Source organism: Staurois parvus, unplaced genomic scaffold (genome assembly GCF_062004578.1).
Source record: "Staurois parvus isolate SC_StPar_1 unplaced genomic scaffold, SC_StPar_1.0 ptg000652l, whole genome shotgun sequence".
NCBI lineage: Eukaryota > Metazoa > Chordata > Amphibia > Anura > Ranidae > Staurois > Staurois parvus.
The window spans coordinates 928,260-949,016 of NW_028318448.1; the positions used below are offsets into that span (position 1 = coordinate 928,260).

A 20,757-nucleotide genomic window follows, 5' to 3' on the forward strand; every position below is an offset into this window, starting at 1 on the left:
TGAACCAAACACACATGGAGTTCCATAAAAGATCCCAACTAATTGTGGGGTCTTGCCCTTAAAAATGTTAAGCTCCACTGGCCTAAAGGAAAATGAAGCGATATCATGATGACACCACTTTCTCATTTATAATGTAAGATATGATTGGTTGCTTTCTCTACATATGACAGGACAATTGACCCTGTTTTTCCTTCATTCAACCCACTTTCTTTCTGCATATGTGCATATGCATGACACAAAGACATGGCAGGAAATCAGTGGACTCTGAAAATGTAATGTGTTAAAAATACATTAAAATAAAAAATGTTTTTATACCACCAGTACACATATCATTTAAAGCAAGTTAACACTATATATCTAAATAAAACAATAAAAAAAAAAGTTTGAAATTATTAGAGTTCTCCGTTAAAGCAAAAAAAAAAAACTCTCATCAATGAATTCATAGCAGTATAGGCAGGGGGTAAAAAAAAAATCTTTCCTAAACCATGAGAAAATCCTGTTACCTAATCCTAATGTGATTTATTTGTCATCTTTTGCTGTAACATTTCACACTAGGGATTATTGCATACTTTTTTGTGTTTTTTTTTTTTTAATAAACCTTAATCTACAGATGTTATATTGTGGTTATTCCAAATACATCAATCCTGCCAACCTAAAACAACCTGTAGTACAAAAAAAATTATATATATATAAAAAATTATATATATTGGGGGAAATAATTATTTGTTTCCCTGCAGAATTTGTAAATTTGCTACTTACATAGAAATGAAGAGTCTATAATTTTTTAATTTTTATCATATAAATGATAGAGATAGAATATCAACCACAAATCCATAAAAAAACAAATTATACAAATGTTATAAATTGAGTTACAGTTCCGTGAGTAAAATAAGTATTTGATCCCCTACCAACCAACAATAATTCTGGCTCCCACAAAATGGCTATTTGCTTATGTGGTGCACAGATTAGTCCTGTCAATTTAGGAAGGTGCTCCTAATGACAATTCGTTAAGCGTATAAAAGATACCTGTCCACAGAATCTCTTTCTTGGCCACTATCATGGGCAAGATCAAATAGCTGTCAAAGGACGTCAAGGGCATGATTGTAGACCTGTATAAGGTTGGAATGGGCTACAAGACCATCAGCAAGAAGCTTGATGAGAAAGAGACAACTGTTAGCATTAGATTATTAGCAAATGGAAGAAATACAAAATAACCAACAATCACCCTCGGTCTGGAGCTCCATGCAAGATTTCGCCTCATGGGGTAAGGATGATCATGAGAAAAGTGAGGGATCAGCCCAGAACTATACGGGAGGAGTTTGTGAATGATCTCAAGGCAGTTGGGACCACAGTCACCAAACAAACCATTGGTAACACAATACGCCGCCGCCATGGATTGAAATCCTGCAGCACCCACAAGGTTCCCTCCTCAATTAGGCACATATACAGGCCCATCTGAAGTTTGCTGATGAACATCTAAATGATTCAGAGAAGGATTGGGAGAAAGTGCTGTGCTCAGATGAGACCAAAATTGAGCTCTTTGGCATTAACTCGACTCTCTATGATTGGAGGAAGAAATTTGCTGACTATGACACTAAGAACACCATCCCTACAGTCAAGCACGGGGGTGGAAACATTATGCTTTGGGGCTGTTTCTCTGCCAAAGGTACAGGCCGACTTTGCCACATTGAGGAGCCAATGGACAGAGCCATGTATTGTAAAATCTTGGATGAGTACCTTCTTTTCTCAGCCAGAACACTGAAGATGGGTTGTGGATGGGTCTTCCAGCATGACAATGACCCAAAACACACGGCGAAGGCAACAAAGGCGTGGCTCAAGAAGAAGCACATTAAGGTCATGGAGTGGCCTAGCCAGTCTCCAGACCTTATTCCTATAGAAAATTTATGGAGGGAGCTGAAACTTCAAGTTGCAAAGTGACAGCCAAGAAACCTTAAGGATTTAGAGAAGATCTGTAAAGAAGAGTGTACCAAAATCCCTCCCGAGATGTGTTTAAACCTGGTAACCAACTACAATAAACATCTTACCTCTGTGCTCGCCAACAAAGGTTTCTCCACTAAGTACTAAGTCCTGCTTTGCTTGGCGATCAAATACTTATTTTACTCACTGAACTGCAACCCAATTTATAACATTTGTATTGTGTTTTTTCTGTATTGTTTGGTTGATATTCTGTCTCTATCATTTAAAATACACCTATGATTAAAATTATAGACCCTTCATTTCTTTGTAAGTGGGCAAACTTACAAAATCTGCAAGGGATCAAATAATTATTTTCCACACTCTATATGTGTGTGTATATATATATATACATATATAAAATGCAAGTACTTTGGCAAGGATCCTGCGCTGCAACTTAATTCAAAGCAGTGTTGCCACTCTCATGCAGGCAGTGCCTGATTGCAGCTCAATGCAATAATAAAATGTTGCAGGTGGTGTGGCCATTACCATTGTCACTGCTGATTCACAAGCTTTGAGTTTGTCAATCAGCATCCAGCTGTCCATTGTCCTGCCCACTGCTTTCTGGACTGACAGCACTGAAACCCTCCAATTGCGATCTGCATGTGATACACAATTGAGGACATGATCTGGCTAAATCAAGAAATATAGTTAGTTTTTAGTTTACTTTATGAGGCTTATGCATCACACTGATTTGGTATTTTTATGCTGCCATACAGGAGCCTTTAGGGTGCATTCAAACTTGTGAATGCACTCTGACATTGATTACCTGTCTGTGAGAAGCCCAGTGGAGGTTCAAGCCATTAGCTGTGACTATTGAAAGCAATGGGAGTCTGCTGTCTCTTGCAGCTAATTGTGTTCTCTCACATGTAATCGCTCATGCAGCAATTACTTGCAAGTCATTGACCTGGATGCAGGTAATCATGGCCAAGGGTGTGTTCGCAGGTGAGAATGCACCCTTACATGTACAATAATGTATGTCAGTGTTGAAGAAAGACAGGGAGTACAGTATGTGAGGGAGCATGATGTTGATAAGAATAACAATCACTATCAGTAAAGATATGCAAACTCTTCACAGCTACCCAGAGCTGGCAATGACGAGAACAAGCAGTGTCCATGTATTTATCTGTGCTCTGTTACATCATCACAACCTTGGAACTTCCAATTTAGCCTTGTAACATCACATGGATTTAGGAGGAATTGGGTTTAACAAAGAAGCATGGAGACTGTTCATCTCACAAATTGAATATTCACTTTGCGAAGGGAGTTTTAGTGAAAAACATGCCATGTCCACTTTGAATACCCAATCATGTGATGTTTTTTTCCCTCACATGACTGTGTAATCAAAGTGAATGCAACTGCACCGTATTTACTAATGTTAATTTGGAAAGTGAACATACACTTTGCTGGGTGAACAGCCTCCATGTCTTTAGCACATGTCTTCTGATTAGTTAGAAGTCACCAACCATTTAACCAATCAGATTTGTACTAGGGCCAGTTCACACCACAAAAACACACTCTGGATACATTCCCAATGTGTTTTTGCTTACAGTTCACACCACACTTCATTCCATTGGAATACATGGGAAACACTGTGCATGCATTTTTGTTGCAGAAAACAAAATGCACTGGACTGCATCTGGTGTGAACTAGCCCTTAATGTAGCCTGTGAGTGTAGCACACTTGAAGATTTTATTTTTTTTTTTATTACTGTAATACAGTCAGGCTGCATAAAAAATAATTGTTTAGGCCACTTTTTATATTTTTAATGATGTAGTTTGGTGCAGCTACAGTTAAAAAGCCCCATGTTGTTGGCACACTGGAAAACTGGACCATTGCACTCTGAGCATAAAAACGTTTATTGAAATATATTCCTCAATAGGTACAGTGTATAAAAAATCCACTTTGTGTGCATCAAACGCTTTTGCATACCCAGATATTACCATGAAAAATTAGAAGTGACAGCATCACTGTGCTGTACAGAGGCGGACTGACCATTTGGAAACTCGGGCACTGCCTGAGGGCCTGGGGTCAGTAGGGGGCCCCATGAGATGCCCCTGGTACCTTTTTCATAGGCTTTTTTGAGTTTGGGCACGGACACAGGGGCCCCATGATCCCCTATTGCCCGGGGGCCCCATGAGTTGTCAGTCCGTCCCTGGTGCTGTACATAGCCTGTGCAGAAAGCAGAGCTGTGAGAGGGACCCAGCAAGCTCTGCCCACTACAATCCATCTGCAGATGTCTATAGGAGGGGCAGAGACAAGACCAGTCACCCTGCACAAGGACAGAGAGCAGATGTGTCTGATTTTTATTATGGGAAGCTCCAGCACAAAAGTAAAATTCCACACTGGATTACTGCACATATCTGCAGTAAGCACACCAAGATTCAAGTAAAAATACCCATGAGACAATATTTGCTTTTCCCAGAGTTCAGCTTTAACACAGAGTCAATCAGTTTGGGTCCCCAACAGTCCGATAATCCCCCCAGCACAGTGTTCCAATCAAGAGTGCTGATCAATGAGCGTAATCAGTGTTGATTGAAGCTACGTAGCTGCAGCAAAATAGTAATTACAATTATAAAAGAAGGTGGTTCATGTCTATTACTGCTTATGGAGCCTGGCTACATTACATAATAAGACTCTATGCGTTTTTTTAAGCTCAATAATGTTTCCTGCTTCTAAATGCTGACTCTTGAAAAGCGCTGCAAGCCTAACATAGTGTGCATGGATACATAGGATAACATTATTTAGCTTCTAGGAGCAGAACAAAAAATGCTGATAACAGCTTCTATGAGCTTAAAAAAATACTAGTGTGCATGGAGCTTAAAAGCTTTATTTGGACTTTAATCAGTCAAAGATCCATTCTGATTGCCCCATATAGATGACTGAAACTTTTTTTTTTAAATAAGCCAATTTGAAAGTTAAAAAATAAGGTAGTATATTGTTCCTAACCTTCCAGATTGATCCTTTAAAATATACAAACATATCATTCAGCCTGGGTTCACACTTGTGCGGTGCGGCATATCGCATGTGATTCGCACAGGAACCGTACCACATTCCTGTGCATATCCCAAGTGAATTCTGTGCGGCGCGATTTGAGCCATACATATTGTATGGCTCAAATTGCACCACATCCGCAGCAAAAAGGTTCAGGACCCTTTTGTTGGTCCTCACTAGAATCGGATTGCATGGGTATTCACACCTATGTGATTCAATTTTGCACATCGCACCCTGTTTTGCGGACTGATTTCGGGGGGTTGTTAACTGAACATACACACCCGCAGTGGTTCACATGAATGGGGTGCGATTGTGATGCGGTGTGGAATTCGCACAGCATCAGTGTGAACCCAGGCTCAATCTAGATTTAGTAGGTTGTACAGTTAGATTGTAATATGTATAGATAACTTTATTGTGGGACACCATGGGCTTCATATACTAAAGAGAAATAGATTGTTCTCTTTGTAGGGCAATTCTCTCCAGAGTTTACTGAATGAGGGGGAGCTCTGCTGAATTTCATCAGCAAATCATGTACAAGCAAACATGTTTTTGTTTTTTTTTAATTTTCCTTGCATGTGATTGGGTATTCTTTCCAAAGTGAAATTCCACCACATTCACAAGTGCTGGAGAAAATTCCCATGCAAAGTGAAACTTCGCTTGCAAAGTAAACAGCCTATCTGCCTTTAGTAAATCAGCCCAATATGTATACTATGACACTGTAAAAAGTGGTAGAATGTAACCAGATACATTAGAAGTGTAAACAACTACACACACAATGACTTAGCTACTCATACAGAACACAAACAAGACACATTAGTAGTGGAAGTCCTGCCCATAGAGGTGTGCAGTCCGCACACATACTGTATATAACTGGCTGTGACATTGATAAACAACGTGCTTGCCACTAATTCATGTGGATTTGGTATTCTGCAATTAGTTACTATTATTTTATTTATACTAAATATACAGTTTGCTACAACTTAAAGCACTATTAAACACAAAAACATAAAAATGTATTATCCTAGGTTCACACCTAAGCGTTTTCTGCAGCATTTTGCTTTTTGCAGAAACGCAGTACAGTCCATTTAACATGATTTCCTATGGGACATGTTCACACCTGTGTGTTTTCACCTGGTGCACTTTTTGGAAAGGGTCAGGGTTGCGTTTTTGTTTCTATAGACTTCAATGGAAACGCTGTATTGCATTTTTGCTGCTTTTGCATTTTAAATCTGCCTAGCAACAAGAAAAATTAAAACAATTTTTTAAAAAAATGCAAAACGCAATGCAAAACGCAATGCAGAAACAGCTCAAACACAACCTGCATAGGTGTGAACCTAGCCTTATATGGCATTTTACCAATTCTCAGTTTTCCTTTTTTTTTTAGGCTTTTTTATTTTATTTTCACCTGGTGATCCTGTGTTTTCAACTTGCTTTAACAGACCAAGCTGTCCAGATAAAGGAGCAGTTAGAGGGATGAGACAAACAATGTAACACTGACAGAGGTGCTTACAGTGGTCAGTTTTTGTTATTTGTTAAGCATTTATCCAAAAAGCAAAAAAAATAAAACGTTTGCTGTAACTGCTTACAAAGTGTTAGCTGGAGTTGGGCTTCAATTTGTTAGTCAAGTCCATCCACATCTGCAAGTGCATCTAAAGCTTGCAATAGATGCATCATTATTTTCTGTTCAACCAGAGGCTAGATTGAAAAAAACTGACCCAATTCCCCCATCCACACTTCAGCTTTCTCAGTGGATCATACAGGGTTGCTTAGGCAGGGGAAGAGAGCGCTGGAGTCAGCTGGAGCAACCAATCAGGTAAGTGAAGGAGACTGTTCTGCAATCCACTGCATAACAAGCAATTCAAGTGTATCTAAACATACAGCTAGAAATGTAATATATTGTAGCTTACCAAACCCTAAAGTATAACTAAAGACAAAACTTTTTTTTTTGTTTTGGATAGAATGGAGAGGGATTAGAACCCCTGTCAGTTTGTAGTGCTGTGTTTCCCTGTTGGGGAGATGAACCCTCTATATATGTCCTGTTTACCATTATCATTGAAAGTGAAATCAAAAGAAAATCCCACAATTTGGGTTGTCCCCTGAAAAATAATAGAGGGGAAATCTTCCAATGGGGACACTAGTTCTGGCGACCTGGGGGACCCCAAAGAATTCCCCTAATTTTCAGGGATTTCCGCTCACTTTGGCTATGGAACATGAAGTGAAAGGAAATCTCTGCAATGGGATACAGATGACGGAACAAAATCTGGTAGTTGTTATAACCCTCCCTTGCATTAGCCAAAATTAAAAAAAAACTTTTGCCTATAGATCTACTTTAAATGTGGCGGCTGCATTAGTTTTTATCTTTTTTTCCTTTATTTTCACCTGATGATCCTTTTAGATTGTAAGCTCTAATGATCAGAGCCCTCTGATTCCTCCTGTATTGAACTGTGTTTTAACTGTACTGTGTGCCCTCATGTTGTAAAATGCACAAAATATATAAATCCTGTATAATAATCCAGCCAGTAACACACTTCCTGTTTTAGGATGGGTTTACTCTATGGAGAAGCAACAGAGACACCCTTGGACAGCAACATTGTTAGTCTGGGAGATGTACTGTATGTTACATGTATTAGCAGATGTAGATGGACTTGATTAGCAAATTGAAGCCATACTAAATAAAAATTATAATATGTATATTTCCAGCCTTGATTTTATGTCTTGGCTTAGATAGAGAGGAAGGCTGACAGAAGCTTTACAGTGCTGAAGTTCACAGATGTAGAAAGGAGAGAATATCAGGGAGATACAGTAAGATAAGACACTCCCCTTGTAAGTTTAACTTTATTGTGTCTCCCTGGCAGCAGAGTTTGTCCTGTCACCTCTGCTGTATTTTTTTTCTCTTCCTCCCTAATCTGTGTTCCCTCAGCACAGTCTGTCTCATTCCTCTTGCTTTCTTCCCCCTTCAGCAACAGTGAATCTTAAAACTGTCAACAGATCAGCCTCTAGTGCAGTGGTTCTTAACCTTTTTGGAGGTACTGAACCCCACCAGTTTCATATGCGCATTCACCGAACCCTTCTTAATTGGAAAAATAAAATATGATTTTTAAAATTCAAAACATAGGTATATATTTATACATAGGTGCACAAAATGAACAAAACCATTAAGAACAAAGAACAAAACCATTAAAACATGATTTTCACACAAAAACAAAATAATGAATATTTACCGCAAATCAGTGTGACTTCTGCTGTTGTCTTTCAGAGGCCAGTTCAGAAATGCGCGGCATTACCTTGGCAAGTGCCACTCTCATGTCATTTTCGCAACAAAGTCTGTTCCTTTTCTTCGTCTTTATGTCCAGCATCCTCGAAAAGGATTGCTCGCAAAGATATGTTGTAACAAACGGTATGAAAATTCATCCCCCATAGTAATTCATCCCCCATATAGTAATTCATCCCCCATAGTAATTCATCCCCCATATAGTAATTCATCCCCCATATAGTAATTCATCCCCCATAGTAATTCATCCCCCATATAGTAATTCATCCCCCATATAGTAATTCATCCCCCATAGTAATTCATCCCTCATAGTAATTCATCCCCCATATAGTAATTCATCCCCCATATAGTAATTCATCCCCCATAGTAATTCATCCCCCCATATAGTAATTCATCCCCCATATAGTAATTCCTTCCCCATATAGTAATTCATCCCCCATATAGTAATTCATCCCCCATAGTAATTCATCCCCCATAGTAATACATCCCCCATATAGTAATTCATCCCCCATATAGTAATACATCCCCCATATAGTAATTCATCCCCCATATAATAATTCATCCCCCATATAGTAATTCATCCCCCATAGTAATACATCCCCCATATAGTAATTCATCCCCCATATAGTAATTCATCCCCCATATAGTAATACATCCCCCATATAGTAATTCATCCCCCATATAATAATTCATCCCCCATATAGTAATTCATCCCCCATATAGTAATTCATCCCCCCTATAGTAATTCATTCCCCATATTAATTCATCCCCCATATTAAGTCCCCAAGTCCCCCCTGTGTCAATTCACTTACCTTTGCTCCGCGCGTTCCTCTCGCTGTATTCCCGCGCCGTTCCGGTCTTCAGGGCGGACTGTGAGAGGAGCCTAGCTCCTCTCACGTTCGTCACGCTGCCCCGCCTACACACATCCTGACAGCCAATCACTGGCTATCAGGATGTGAGTGGCAGCGAGACTGGCCAATCATTGCATTTGAGTCCCTGCCGCCCGAGAGGAGGGAGGGGAGCGGGCGCCCGACACACAAGAGCCGCGGCTTGCCGACCACTGGGCTAAGCGATGTTGCGTGACCACCTGCAGCCAATGATGGACAAGCTGGGCATGTCACCACAAATCATATGAGTCGGGTGTGGGTCACCTCCGCCGAACCCCCGAGACTGACTCACCGAACCCCTGGGGTTCGATCGAACCCAGGTTAAGAACCACTGCTCTAGTGGCTCTGATTTTAGGCACAGTGCCGAGAATAGAGAGCAGCTAAGCATGTGCAGAACATGGGGAGACAGCGGGGGAGATTTACTAAAACTGGAGTAGTCAGAATCTGGTGCAGCTGTGCACAGTAGCCAATCAGCTTCTAACTTCAGCTTGCTCAATTAAGCTTTGGCAATAAAACCCGGAAGCTGATTGGTTTCTATGCAAAGCTGCACCAGATGTTGCATGCTCTAGTTTTAGTAAATAATCCCCAGTGTATTACTGAATTTTAAACAGTATAGGCACCTAATTTTAGTGTTTTACATAGCCATGCCTGCAAAGGGGTCCAGAATTAAGTGCTCTAGCAGGACTTAAAGTGTTACTAAACCTACGACAGTGAAACCAGTCTGTATATGCAGTAAAGGATGCTTGTTATACTCACTGTGGCAAATAAGGGGTTAATCCTCTGCCTTGTGTAAAAAGGCTGTTTGATTCTGTCTCCTCTGATCCAATCCACCTGCTGATAGTACAGAGCTTTATCAGTCACTCTGCACATGCTCAGTTTAGTGTATATGGCTAGAGAGTTTGTTTTCTTTGGGAGGGTGCATGTGATCAGCACAGGGCTAGTCAGCACTGTCCAGACAGAGGGTCAGAGGTTATGCAGCCTCATAGGACAGTCAGAGCAGAATGAAAACTCCTCCTACAAGCTTTAACTATTGCTCAGTTGGACACTAATAAAAGTCACAAATCTGCTATATACTGCTCATGAGAAAAATATTTAGCAGTTTATCTTTACTAAAATAATTGCATTTCCATGTTCTTTGTACGGTGGGAGACCTGATATAATGAATGCAGGGTCCTGGGTTTAGTAACACTTTAATTTTCTGACTAAAGTTCCACTTTAAAGGAATTAGAATAACAACAGACTTACTGGCTAGATCAACAGGTGAAAAAAGCCTACTTAGATTGTACACTCCTTGAGGGTTAGGGACTGATGTGAATGTACAAGGTATATATACTGTATATGTAAAGCTCTGCGTAAATTGATGGTGCTATATAAGTACATGTAATAAATAAATGAAAAAAAAAATCATAAAAAAAATAAAACTAATGTAGCCATCACATCTAAGGATAGCAAATCTGCAAATAATTAAGTCCAGGTTCACACTGATGTGGTGCGAAATTCACACCGGTTTCTGTGCAACTTCCGCACCGCATCATGATTGCACCCCATTCATGTGAACTGCTGCGGGTGTGCATGTTAATGACACTCTGAAATTGGCTCGCAAAACATGGTGCGATGTGCAGAATCAGATCGCATGGGTGTGAATACCCATGTGATCCAATTCTGGTGCGAACAAAAAAAAGGGGTCCTGCACTATTTTGATGCAGACGTGGTGCGATCTGAGCCATACAAAATGTATAGCTCAAATTGCACTGCACAGAAATTGCATGTGATTGGTGGCTTCAGTTGTTGATCACGGGGTCCCGGCTGGTGATTCCCTGCCGGAACCCTGTGATCGCTGAGTATCACTGAGGGGGGAGAGGTCTGTATGTAAACAATACAGATTTCTCCCCTGTCAGCTCCAGCATGCTGCTTTGTATGGCTCTGCATAGCAGAGCCATACAAAGCAGCGTGCTTACATAGTAAAGCACACGCACAGCACACAGTAAAACACGCACAGCACACAGTTCACCCTTTGACCACCTCAAATGTTAACCCTTTCCTGCCCAGTGTCATTAGTACAGCTTCAGTGCTTTTTATTGGCAGTGACAGTTAGTCAGTTCCTCCCCCCAGTGTCAGAATGCTTGCCGCAGTCCTGCTATAAGTCTCTGATCACCGACATTACATTCGCATAAACCAATTAATTTACACGTCTTGGGATTTTTGTTTTTAGCAAAGACATGTAGCAGAATACATTTTGGCCTAAATTTATGACAAAATTTTTATTGCCACTGATCACTGTATTAGTGTTACTGGGGATGTCAGTGACAGTTTCTCCCCAGTGTCAGAATACCCGCCACAGTCCCGCTATAAGTCGCTGATCACCGCCATTACTGGTATAAAAATAAAATAAATCCAGTATATATACTGCCATTTGTAGACGCTATAACCTTCACGAAAACCAATTAATTTACACGGATTGGGATTTTGTTTTTAGCAAAGACAGCAGAATACATTTTGGCCTAAATTTATGATGAAATTTATCATTTTTTACTGCATATGTTTAATAGCAAAAAGTAAAAAAATATATATTTTTTTCAAAATTGTCAATTATTTTGTTTATAGTGCAAAAAAATAAAAAATACACAGGCAATCAAATACCACCAAAAGAAAGCTCTATTTGTTTGGGAAAAAGGGATGTAAATTTATTTTGGGTGCAGCGCTGCATGACTGCGCAATTGTCAGTTAAATTAGCACAGTGCTTATCGCACAAAATGGTCTGGTCAGGAAGGGGGGTAAATCCTCTGGAGGGTAAGTGGTTAACACACTTTACAACCTGTTGAACTATCTCTATATCTAGTGATGGATAGAGTGGACCCCTGATTTCAGCTCCTTTTATGTCAGCTTGGAGGGTGTCCATGTAATCAGATGAAATAGTGACAGGTCCTGGACAGGATCCCCCAATGACAGGCTGCCCAGAAATGACATCACTGGTGTCCTGCAGCCCTGGCAGTCCTCCTTGACCAAAGGCAGATGTGCCTTGTATAATGGGGGAGTGATGCCAGCACAGAGGCTATAAAGTGAGATGAAACGTGTTTACTGGCACTGTCCTGACAGCAGCACTGAGTGCTCAGAGTATATAAAGGGCTCTCTCCTGGGATGTGCACTGCCCAGCCAGTTCCTGCTCTTTGTGTGCTGCACACAGCCCGGATATAAGTGGCTGATCTGCAAGTGGGATGTTCGAGGTAGAGAGCCATTAGGAGCCTTCGCTAATCACAACAAAGGAAGCCACCCTGCTTCTGTTTCTCTACTTGTCGCAGGAGTCTGCACGTGTACGGACGTCCAGTAGGGGGCGCCAGACACTGTGCTGCTCCCGCTGGCTGTAGGCTTGGTTGCAGTCATTGGAGATGGTTTGATCGCTGGGATCATTTCCTGTTGCCCATCCTCACCAAATGATTTCTCGTCCTCAGGCAGCGATCTCCTGAATGTCACACCATGGTAAGCCGCGCTGTCACCCTCCGATGTGTATGTATTTCTTGCTGCTCCGTCCATGCTGGGATTGCTCGATCATTGTACAGATCGTGTGTGTATGTTCTTCTGCAGAGCTCGGGCACGGCGTCCTATCGCTGCTCCATGTCTTCCTCGGCCGACTTCTCCGATGATGACGACTTCAGCCAGAAGTCAGGATCGGCCTCCCCGGCGCCGGGTGACACTCTGCCCTGGAACCTACCGAGACATGAGAGGTGCAAGAGGAAGAGCTCGGGGGCGGCTGTGCTGGACCCGGCGGAGAGGGCTGTGCTCAGGATTGCCGGTAAGTGCTCACTCCATCCCTCATCATGACATCACACTCTGCACCACTCCAATGGTGGGGACACGCTTTGATTTCATTATCCCATCAATTCCAACAAAACTGAATAGTCAGAACTTTTCTTCCAATTAATTTAGACTTTATTTCAGGTACTTATAAAGCTCCATCAATTCACACAGCACTTTATATTGTACATTCACATCAGTCCTTTAACCCTCAAGGGGCGTACAATCTAAGGTCCCTAACACTTTACATATATATTGTACATTCACATCAGTCCCTAACCCTCAGGGGGTGTACAATCTAAGGTCCCTAACACTTTACATATATATTGTGCATTCACATCAGTCCTTAACAGGGGTGGACTCACAGCCCCGGGCAGTAGGGGATCATGGGCCCCTGTGTCCTTGCCCAAACTCAAAAAAGCCTATGAAAAAGGTACCAGGGGCATCTCATGGGGCCCCCTACTGACCCCAGGCCCTCAGGCAGTGCCCGAGTTTCCAAATGGTCAGTCTGCCCCTGGTCCTTAACCCTCAAGGGGCGTACAATCTAAGGTCCCTAACACTTTACATATATATTGTACATTCACATCAGTCCTTAACCCTCAAGGGGCATACAATCTAAGGTCCCTAACACTTTACATATATATTGTACATTCACATCAGTCCTTAACCCTCAAGGAGCATACAATCTAAGGTCCCTAACACTTTACATATATATTGTACATTCACATCAGTCCCTCACCCTCAAGAGGCGTACAATCTAAGGTCCCTAACACTTTACATATATATTGGACATTCACATCAGTCCTTAACCCTCAAGGGGTGTACAATCTAAGGTCCCTAACACTTTACATATATATTGTACATTCACATCAGTCCCCCACCCTCAAGGGGCAAGTAATCTAAGGTCCCTAACACTTTACATATATATTGTACATTCACATCAGTCCCTCACCCTCAAGGGGCGTACAATCTAAGGTCCCTAATACTTTACATATATATTGTGCATTCACATAAGTCCTTAACCCTCAAGTGGTGTACAATCTAAGGTCCCTAGCACTTTACATATATATTGTACATTTACATCAGTCCCTAACCCTCAAGGGGCATACAATCTAAGGTCCCTAATACTTTACATATATATTGTGCATTCACATAAGTCCTTAACCCTCAAGGGGCGTACAATCTAAGGTCCCTAATACTTTACATATATTTTGTGCATTCACATCAGTCCTTAACAGGGGCGGACTCACAGCCCCGGGCAGTAGGGGATCATGGGGCCCCTGTGTCCTTGCCCAAACTCAAAAAAGCCTATGAAAAAGGTACCAGGGGCATCTCATGGTGCCCCCTACTGACCCCAGGCCCTCGGGCAGTGCCCGAGTTTCCAAATGGTCTGTCTGCCCCTGGTCCTTAACCCTCAAGGGGCGTACAATCTAAGGTCCCTAACACTTTACATATATATTGGACATTTGCATCAGTCCTTAACCCTCAGGGAGCATACAGTCTTAGGTCCCTAACACTTTACATATATATTGTACATTCACATCAGTCCCTCACCCTCAAGGGGCGTACAATCTAAGGTCCCTAACACTTTACATATATATTGTACATTCACATCAGTCCCTAACCCTCAAGGGGTGTACAATCTAAGGTCCCTAACACTTTACATATATATTGGACATTTGCATCAGTCCTTAACCCTCAGGGGGCGTACAATCTAAGGTCCCTAACACTTTACATATATATTGTACATTCACATCAGTCCCTCACCCTCAAGGGGTGTACAATCTAAGGTCCCTAACACTTTACATATATATTGTACATTCACATCAGTCCCTCACCCTCAAGGGGCATACAGTCTAAGGTGCCTAACACTTTACATATATATTGTACATTCACATCAGTCCCTAACCCTCAAGGGGTGTACAATCTAAGGTCCCTAACACTTTACATATATTTTGTACATTCACATCAGTCCCTAACCCTCAAGGAGCATACAATCTAAGGTCCCTAACACTTTACATATATATTGTACATTCACATCAGTCCCTAACCCTCAAGGGGCATACAGTCTAAGGTGCCTAACACTTTACATATATATTGTACATTCACATCAGTCCCTAACCCTCAAGGGGTGTACAATCTAAGGTCCCTAACACTTTACATATATATTGTACATTCACATCAGTCCCTCACCCTCAAGGAGTGTACAATCTAAGGTCCCTAACACTTTACATATATATTGTACATTCACATCAGTCCCTAACCCTCAAGGGGTATACAATCTAAGGTCCCTAACACTTTACATATATATTGTACATTCACATCAGTCCCTGTCCTCAAGGAGCGCACAATCTAAGGTGCATTTCCATCAATCAGATTATGAGATTACATAGAGATGCTGTCAATAATTTACATTCATGGATTACAATTGCATCTTAACTATAGATCAATTCCCGCTTCACCCATGTGTGGCATATCAGACACACAGGGTGTCAACTAAGAGATGGATGACAAAAGTCATGGATGATTTGTCAGAGCGTGTATGGCCACTAAGTTTGCACTTCTACAGAGGTGACTAGGTTCATACTCATCTGTTGCTGCATCAGGATGGTGATAATAATAAGCAGTTTACTGCTTCCCCTTTCGTTGTTGGAGATGAGGGGATGCTGTGCAGTATGAGATTGATGGGGTAACATCATACATGATCAGGGGATTGCTGTAAAGGAGTGGGCATTACAATAATACAAACGGCCTTGTCATTAGGGGCCTATCAGCCGGGGTGTGAAGCAGCCAGGCAGACTGACATGTATTGTGGTGACTAAGCTTTTTCAGAGCTATTCTTCTCCATGGCCAGTGTGTTTGTGTGCACAGGAAGCCTACCAATCAGTTCCTGGTGGCCTGCAGGGACAGCTGTCATTTGAATATGTCTGATTTTTTTTTTGGTTATTTGACTGATGTGCAATTAAACTAAAACATTCAAATCTGCAACTGAATACCCATAAATTCAGTTCTGATGGATTTCGATTCAGATTTATTTATTGCATCGTTCGGCAGTACTGAGATACTTTGTCCTTGAATACAATTGTATTTCAGTCATTCAGACTGAGAGATCACATGGTGGAAACAGAGATGTGATTGTTAACTCACCATCGTAGGTTACAATCGTATCTTAACTATCAACCAAAATCCATTCCCACTTATTGACCGAATTGGCTGTTGACTATACAACTTAGATCAATCATTCCTATAGGAAGAGATTGATCATTTTTTGAAGTGTATCATACCCTAATTTTAGCACAAATGCTGCAAGACCCCTATATATTGAGATTTCCTGTGCCAAATATACATATAATGTTTAACACTGGGAATGTCAGTATATAGCACCAGTGCTAAAATGAGCGTATATTATTACAGGTACTTATATAGTGCCACACATTTATGCAGCACTTTACATATATATTGTACATTCAAATCAGACTCTAACCCTCAAGAAATGTACAATCTAAGGTCCCTAACTTACTTTCATACATACTAGAGCCAATTTAGACAGGATCCAATTAACCTGCCAGCATGTCTTTGGAGTGTGGGAGGAAACTGGACTACCCAGAGGAAGCCCACACAGGCACAGAGAAAACATGCAAACTCCAGGCAGGTAGTGCCATGGTTGGGATTTGAACCAAGGACCCTAGTACTGCCAGGGGGAAGTGCTAACTATTTAGCCACTGTGCTGCATAGTTGATGAGTGTTTGTTGCACAAAGTGAGATAGCACAAAATTTTGATTGTTTTTTTATCAAAAGGTGTATGACCACCATAAAATACTCCATCTATAGGTGATCCTTTTTATTATATCGATGCATCTACATCATAGTGAACATGTATCTTCTTTAGAATAGTGTATACAGCTTGTCATGGTAACGCAATTCACATTTTTATTTATCTGGGCAGTCATATTTTATCTTCACAGATAAATGTCTTGGCTTAGTTTATATAAAAAGAAAAGTATTGGTGCATATTATAACAGAAATTATATCACGTTCAGTGCTTTTGAAAAGAAAACGTTTTTGGTTGTCGGTAGGAGCCTCATTGAAATATTTTTGGCAGCATGGTGGCTTGGTGGTTAGTACTCATGCCTTGCAACACTGGGGTTCTCAGTGCAAATACATACCAGGACACTACAAGCATGGAGTTTGCATGTGCTCCCTGTGCTTGCATGTATTTCCTCCGGTTTCCTCCCACACTCCAAAGACGTGCTGGTAGTTTCATTGACTCCTGTCTACATTGGTCTTAGTATATTATGTATGACTGTAATTTAGGGACCTTAGATTTTAAACTCTATGAAAGCGGGGACTGATGGGAATGTAAAGCGCTGTATAAATTGTCAGCACTATAAATACCTGCAGAAAATAACATTTGAATTGTAATAATTAAATCAAATCTTGGCTGCTACTGGTTTACTTTTCAAACCATTTTTAATGTTTAAGTGTCTAAACAAATGTCCATGCTTTAACATTTACTTACAAGAGGGTTAGGCCTTGTACACACAGGTGGCTGGGGGGCAGTAAAGACTGGTGCATGAACCACATTCTTTTTGTACCCCCCCCCCCCCCCGACCTTCCCAAAATGCCCACCTAAAAGATAAATTGCAGCTCCTCAGAGTCTTACACATGCAGTGGCAAAAATTATACTCTATGTCACATTCGGTGGACAGTACCACAGCATAGGGCAACCCATTCATGTTAATAGGACCACGCCATAACCGCGAGCAAAATGCTTGGCTTGTGATGGCAGCACAGTATTTATGTAGAAAATCCCTGTTCAGTTGTCAACAAATGGGAATTCAGGAGGTGGCAGTAATGCCTGGCAACCACTGCTCTGCTGCTGCTCATCCATGGTGGATTGCTTTTCAGAAGGGAGGTAACGAGTACTGCAGGTATTAATGTGCCTGTAGGGTTAGTTAGTGATACAATAACAGTTTAAACATTTAGCAGTTCAGAGCACACTGATGATGTACTAAGTAATATAATACACTAATACAATTTATTTTTCCTGATGTGTCTGATTGGCTGCTGTGGGTCATAGTACTTGGCTGCTGTGGGTCATAGTACTTTGGATGAAGCTACTTGAATAAATCTGAAAGACTCAAATATTTTATGATCAGGGTAAAATGAGAACAAGTAAAAGAAAGAATGTATGAAGAGCTTTAGGTGTCATGCCCAGAAATATGAAACAAAAGACAAAATCAATATATACGAAAAAAAAAAAAAAAATCTTGTTTCAAATGATTGCCCCCCCTAAACCTTAAAGCCATTCATGAAGGTAAAAAACCTTCAGTGTGCAGCTTCCCCCCATGGCCCCCATCATACTTACCTGAGTCTGATCGTGTTCCAGCTCTTTGCATGAGAACAGAAGCTCTCCCCAGGCTCTGACTCCTCACTGGCTGAGACACAGCAGTGGGAGCTGTTGCTGTCAGTCACAGCCAGTGAGGAGGGAGTGGGGTCAGGACCCTGCCATGCTCTGTGTGTCTTATGGACATACAGGGCTGGCTTGGGAGAAAGCATGCACAAGTGTCCCCAGAGCAAGCAGCTTGCTCTGGGGCACTCGGCAGGGGGGAGGGCCAGAAGTGCCATCAGGGGCCGGAGAAGAGGAAGATCATGGCTGCTCTGTGCAAAACTAGAGCAGGTAAGTGTGACATGTTTGTTATTTTAATAAAAAAAAAACCCAAAGCTTTACAGTCACATAAATATAGGTTAGACCCCTTTCACATAGAGCAGACTCTGTTTTGATCAGCAGAGAATCTGTTCACTGATCCCCTGCTGATCAGAGCAGAGCAGGTGGATGACAGTTCCCTATCCATCAGTCTATGCAGAGTGGACATGGACATAACCTACACTGCTTTATGAGCAGCCAGCACAAGTCCAATTGCATCTAACGGTCCACAGGGGTGAATGGATCGTCAGATCAGGCCCGCCTGAAAAACTTTGGACCCCCGTGTGAAAGGGGTCTTAGGGTTTTGTAGTGCAATCATGTAACTAAATAAGTATATTATTCATATTTTGTGTGTATGGATTGATCCTGTCTTTAGTTGTTTAATATTTTTGTGTAGGATACCTAAAGCCTTTTGTTTATTTCACAATAGCCTGGAGTGAAGGTAGTTTCTCCAGTTTTGTGAAGTTTTTGCCCCCTTGGGGTTTATATAATATTGCTAATTGGTTTCTGTGTAGAGCCAGTTTTTTCCTGAGTTCCTAACATGAAAACAAGTCAGTGATGTTGATATTTTCTGGCTTGTTTTTGTTAGGGTAAAACTATTATGCAGTGTTATTTAATGGTTTCTATCTGATTTATACAACAGGATGCATAATATAAACAATGCTCCACATTCCATCTCTGTTTAGTAATTATACTGTGTATGTCTTCAATACATTTCCATTGAATGTTTTCCCTATGTTGCTGGAGATATAGAAAATGTATGCTCCCACTCAGGTGAGCAGATTTGTTCGGTAGGACGCTCAGCCTTGACATTGACATTATGTATTGCTGTACTTTGTTGCAGTGCTCTGCTAATGGTTGTTACTTAAAATAATTTCTGCTTGCTGTATCAAAGGGTGTTTTATTGCAGAGGAGTTTGCAGCTTCTTGTTCCCTTGCTAAGGTGTGGGAGGGAATAATTACAGCTATGTACAAGGACCTGAGATGTGGGTCATGGTAAAATCTTATCCTTCCCTAAGGAGCGCACTCTTAACCCCTTATCTACCCATCACACCTTGGTTCACAAAAACCTGATTATGCCTTTTTGCTGGACTGGTCAAACCATGCATTTTTATACAGTCATTTTTTTCCTAAGGTCATCCTGTGAAATGTGTCACTGCAAATGATGTAGCTGATATAAAGCAGATCACTTACATTCTAATGGGAATAGTATGCGTGCAATCATTCGATGAGATTGGATGGATGGCTTCCATTTCTCTGTTATTAGATGTACACAATGAATAGTTAAAGCATGCTGTAGTCTTGTTCTGTTTGTGGTGACCTAGGGCAATCAGTGTTGTTTTTCTAATTAGGTCTGCTTTATTGTGTAATCACCAGCTGATGGATAAGTACGCTGCACCCTCTATTTTGTCATACAATCAATGACTATGCAAGCAGTAATGTATCCTGCGCTATTGATTTGGTCACATGACTGGTAATGGTAAGGCAGCCTCTTGGGAGCTTGAGCAGAATGCCAATCCAACCATTGCAAGGGGCAGTTTATGATTTGTATGTCTAATGCCTTTATTACTTCTGTTTATGATGCAACAGATCTCTGCTATATAGACTGCAAATTGTTTCCTTAGAGGTAAAGGCCAGTAATGCAAATGGGTAATATTGAGACCAGACTACTGTGCGAATAAAATGATTGATGTGTTTTAATTTACAGGACTGCTTGCTATTGGGAAATATCCTCTAATGGTTCCCTAAGGATACACTATCTTCCACTCCACCAGTGACTAACACAGGCCACATGTCCATGGATCACAGGCTCTAGATTGATTCTGTATGTAACATCTGAGCACCATGTGTTCTGACAGGGAAAGTGTCAGCCTGGCCTGCTATTGCTTATGTTTTACACTACTGGTTTTATTATAACCACAGGACACTGGAGTAGTTAGGTTTAGAATCTGTCATTGTATGTACATTAAATAAAAATCTGAATATTGCAAGGATGTACATGATGGATCCATAAATCGGTATTAAACCTCAAACAAAAATGTAATATATTGCAGTTTACCAATCTCTTAATTTGGGTACTTTATTACTTTCCCTTTCTTTTTTAGACTTTTTTCATTTTCACCTGGTGATCTG

General features: G+C 41.1%; 1 protein-coding gene across 5 annotated transcripts in view; it reads left to right on the forward strand.

Moving 5' to 3' along the window:
• The window catches only part of DST (dystonin), a 675,093-nt gene that overhangs the window by 72,808 nt on the left and 581,528 nt on the right, over window positions 1–20,757 (forward strand). For all 5 annotated transcript variants that reach the window (XM_089694133.1, XM_089694126.1, XM_089694129.1 and 2 more), the window contains exon 4: window positions 12,709–12,916. In XM_089694133.1, coding sequence (XP_089550259.1) covers window positions 12,709–12,916 — 208 coding nt within the window. The remainder of the gene's footprint in view (window positions 1–12,708; window positions 12,917–20,757) is intronic.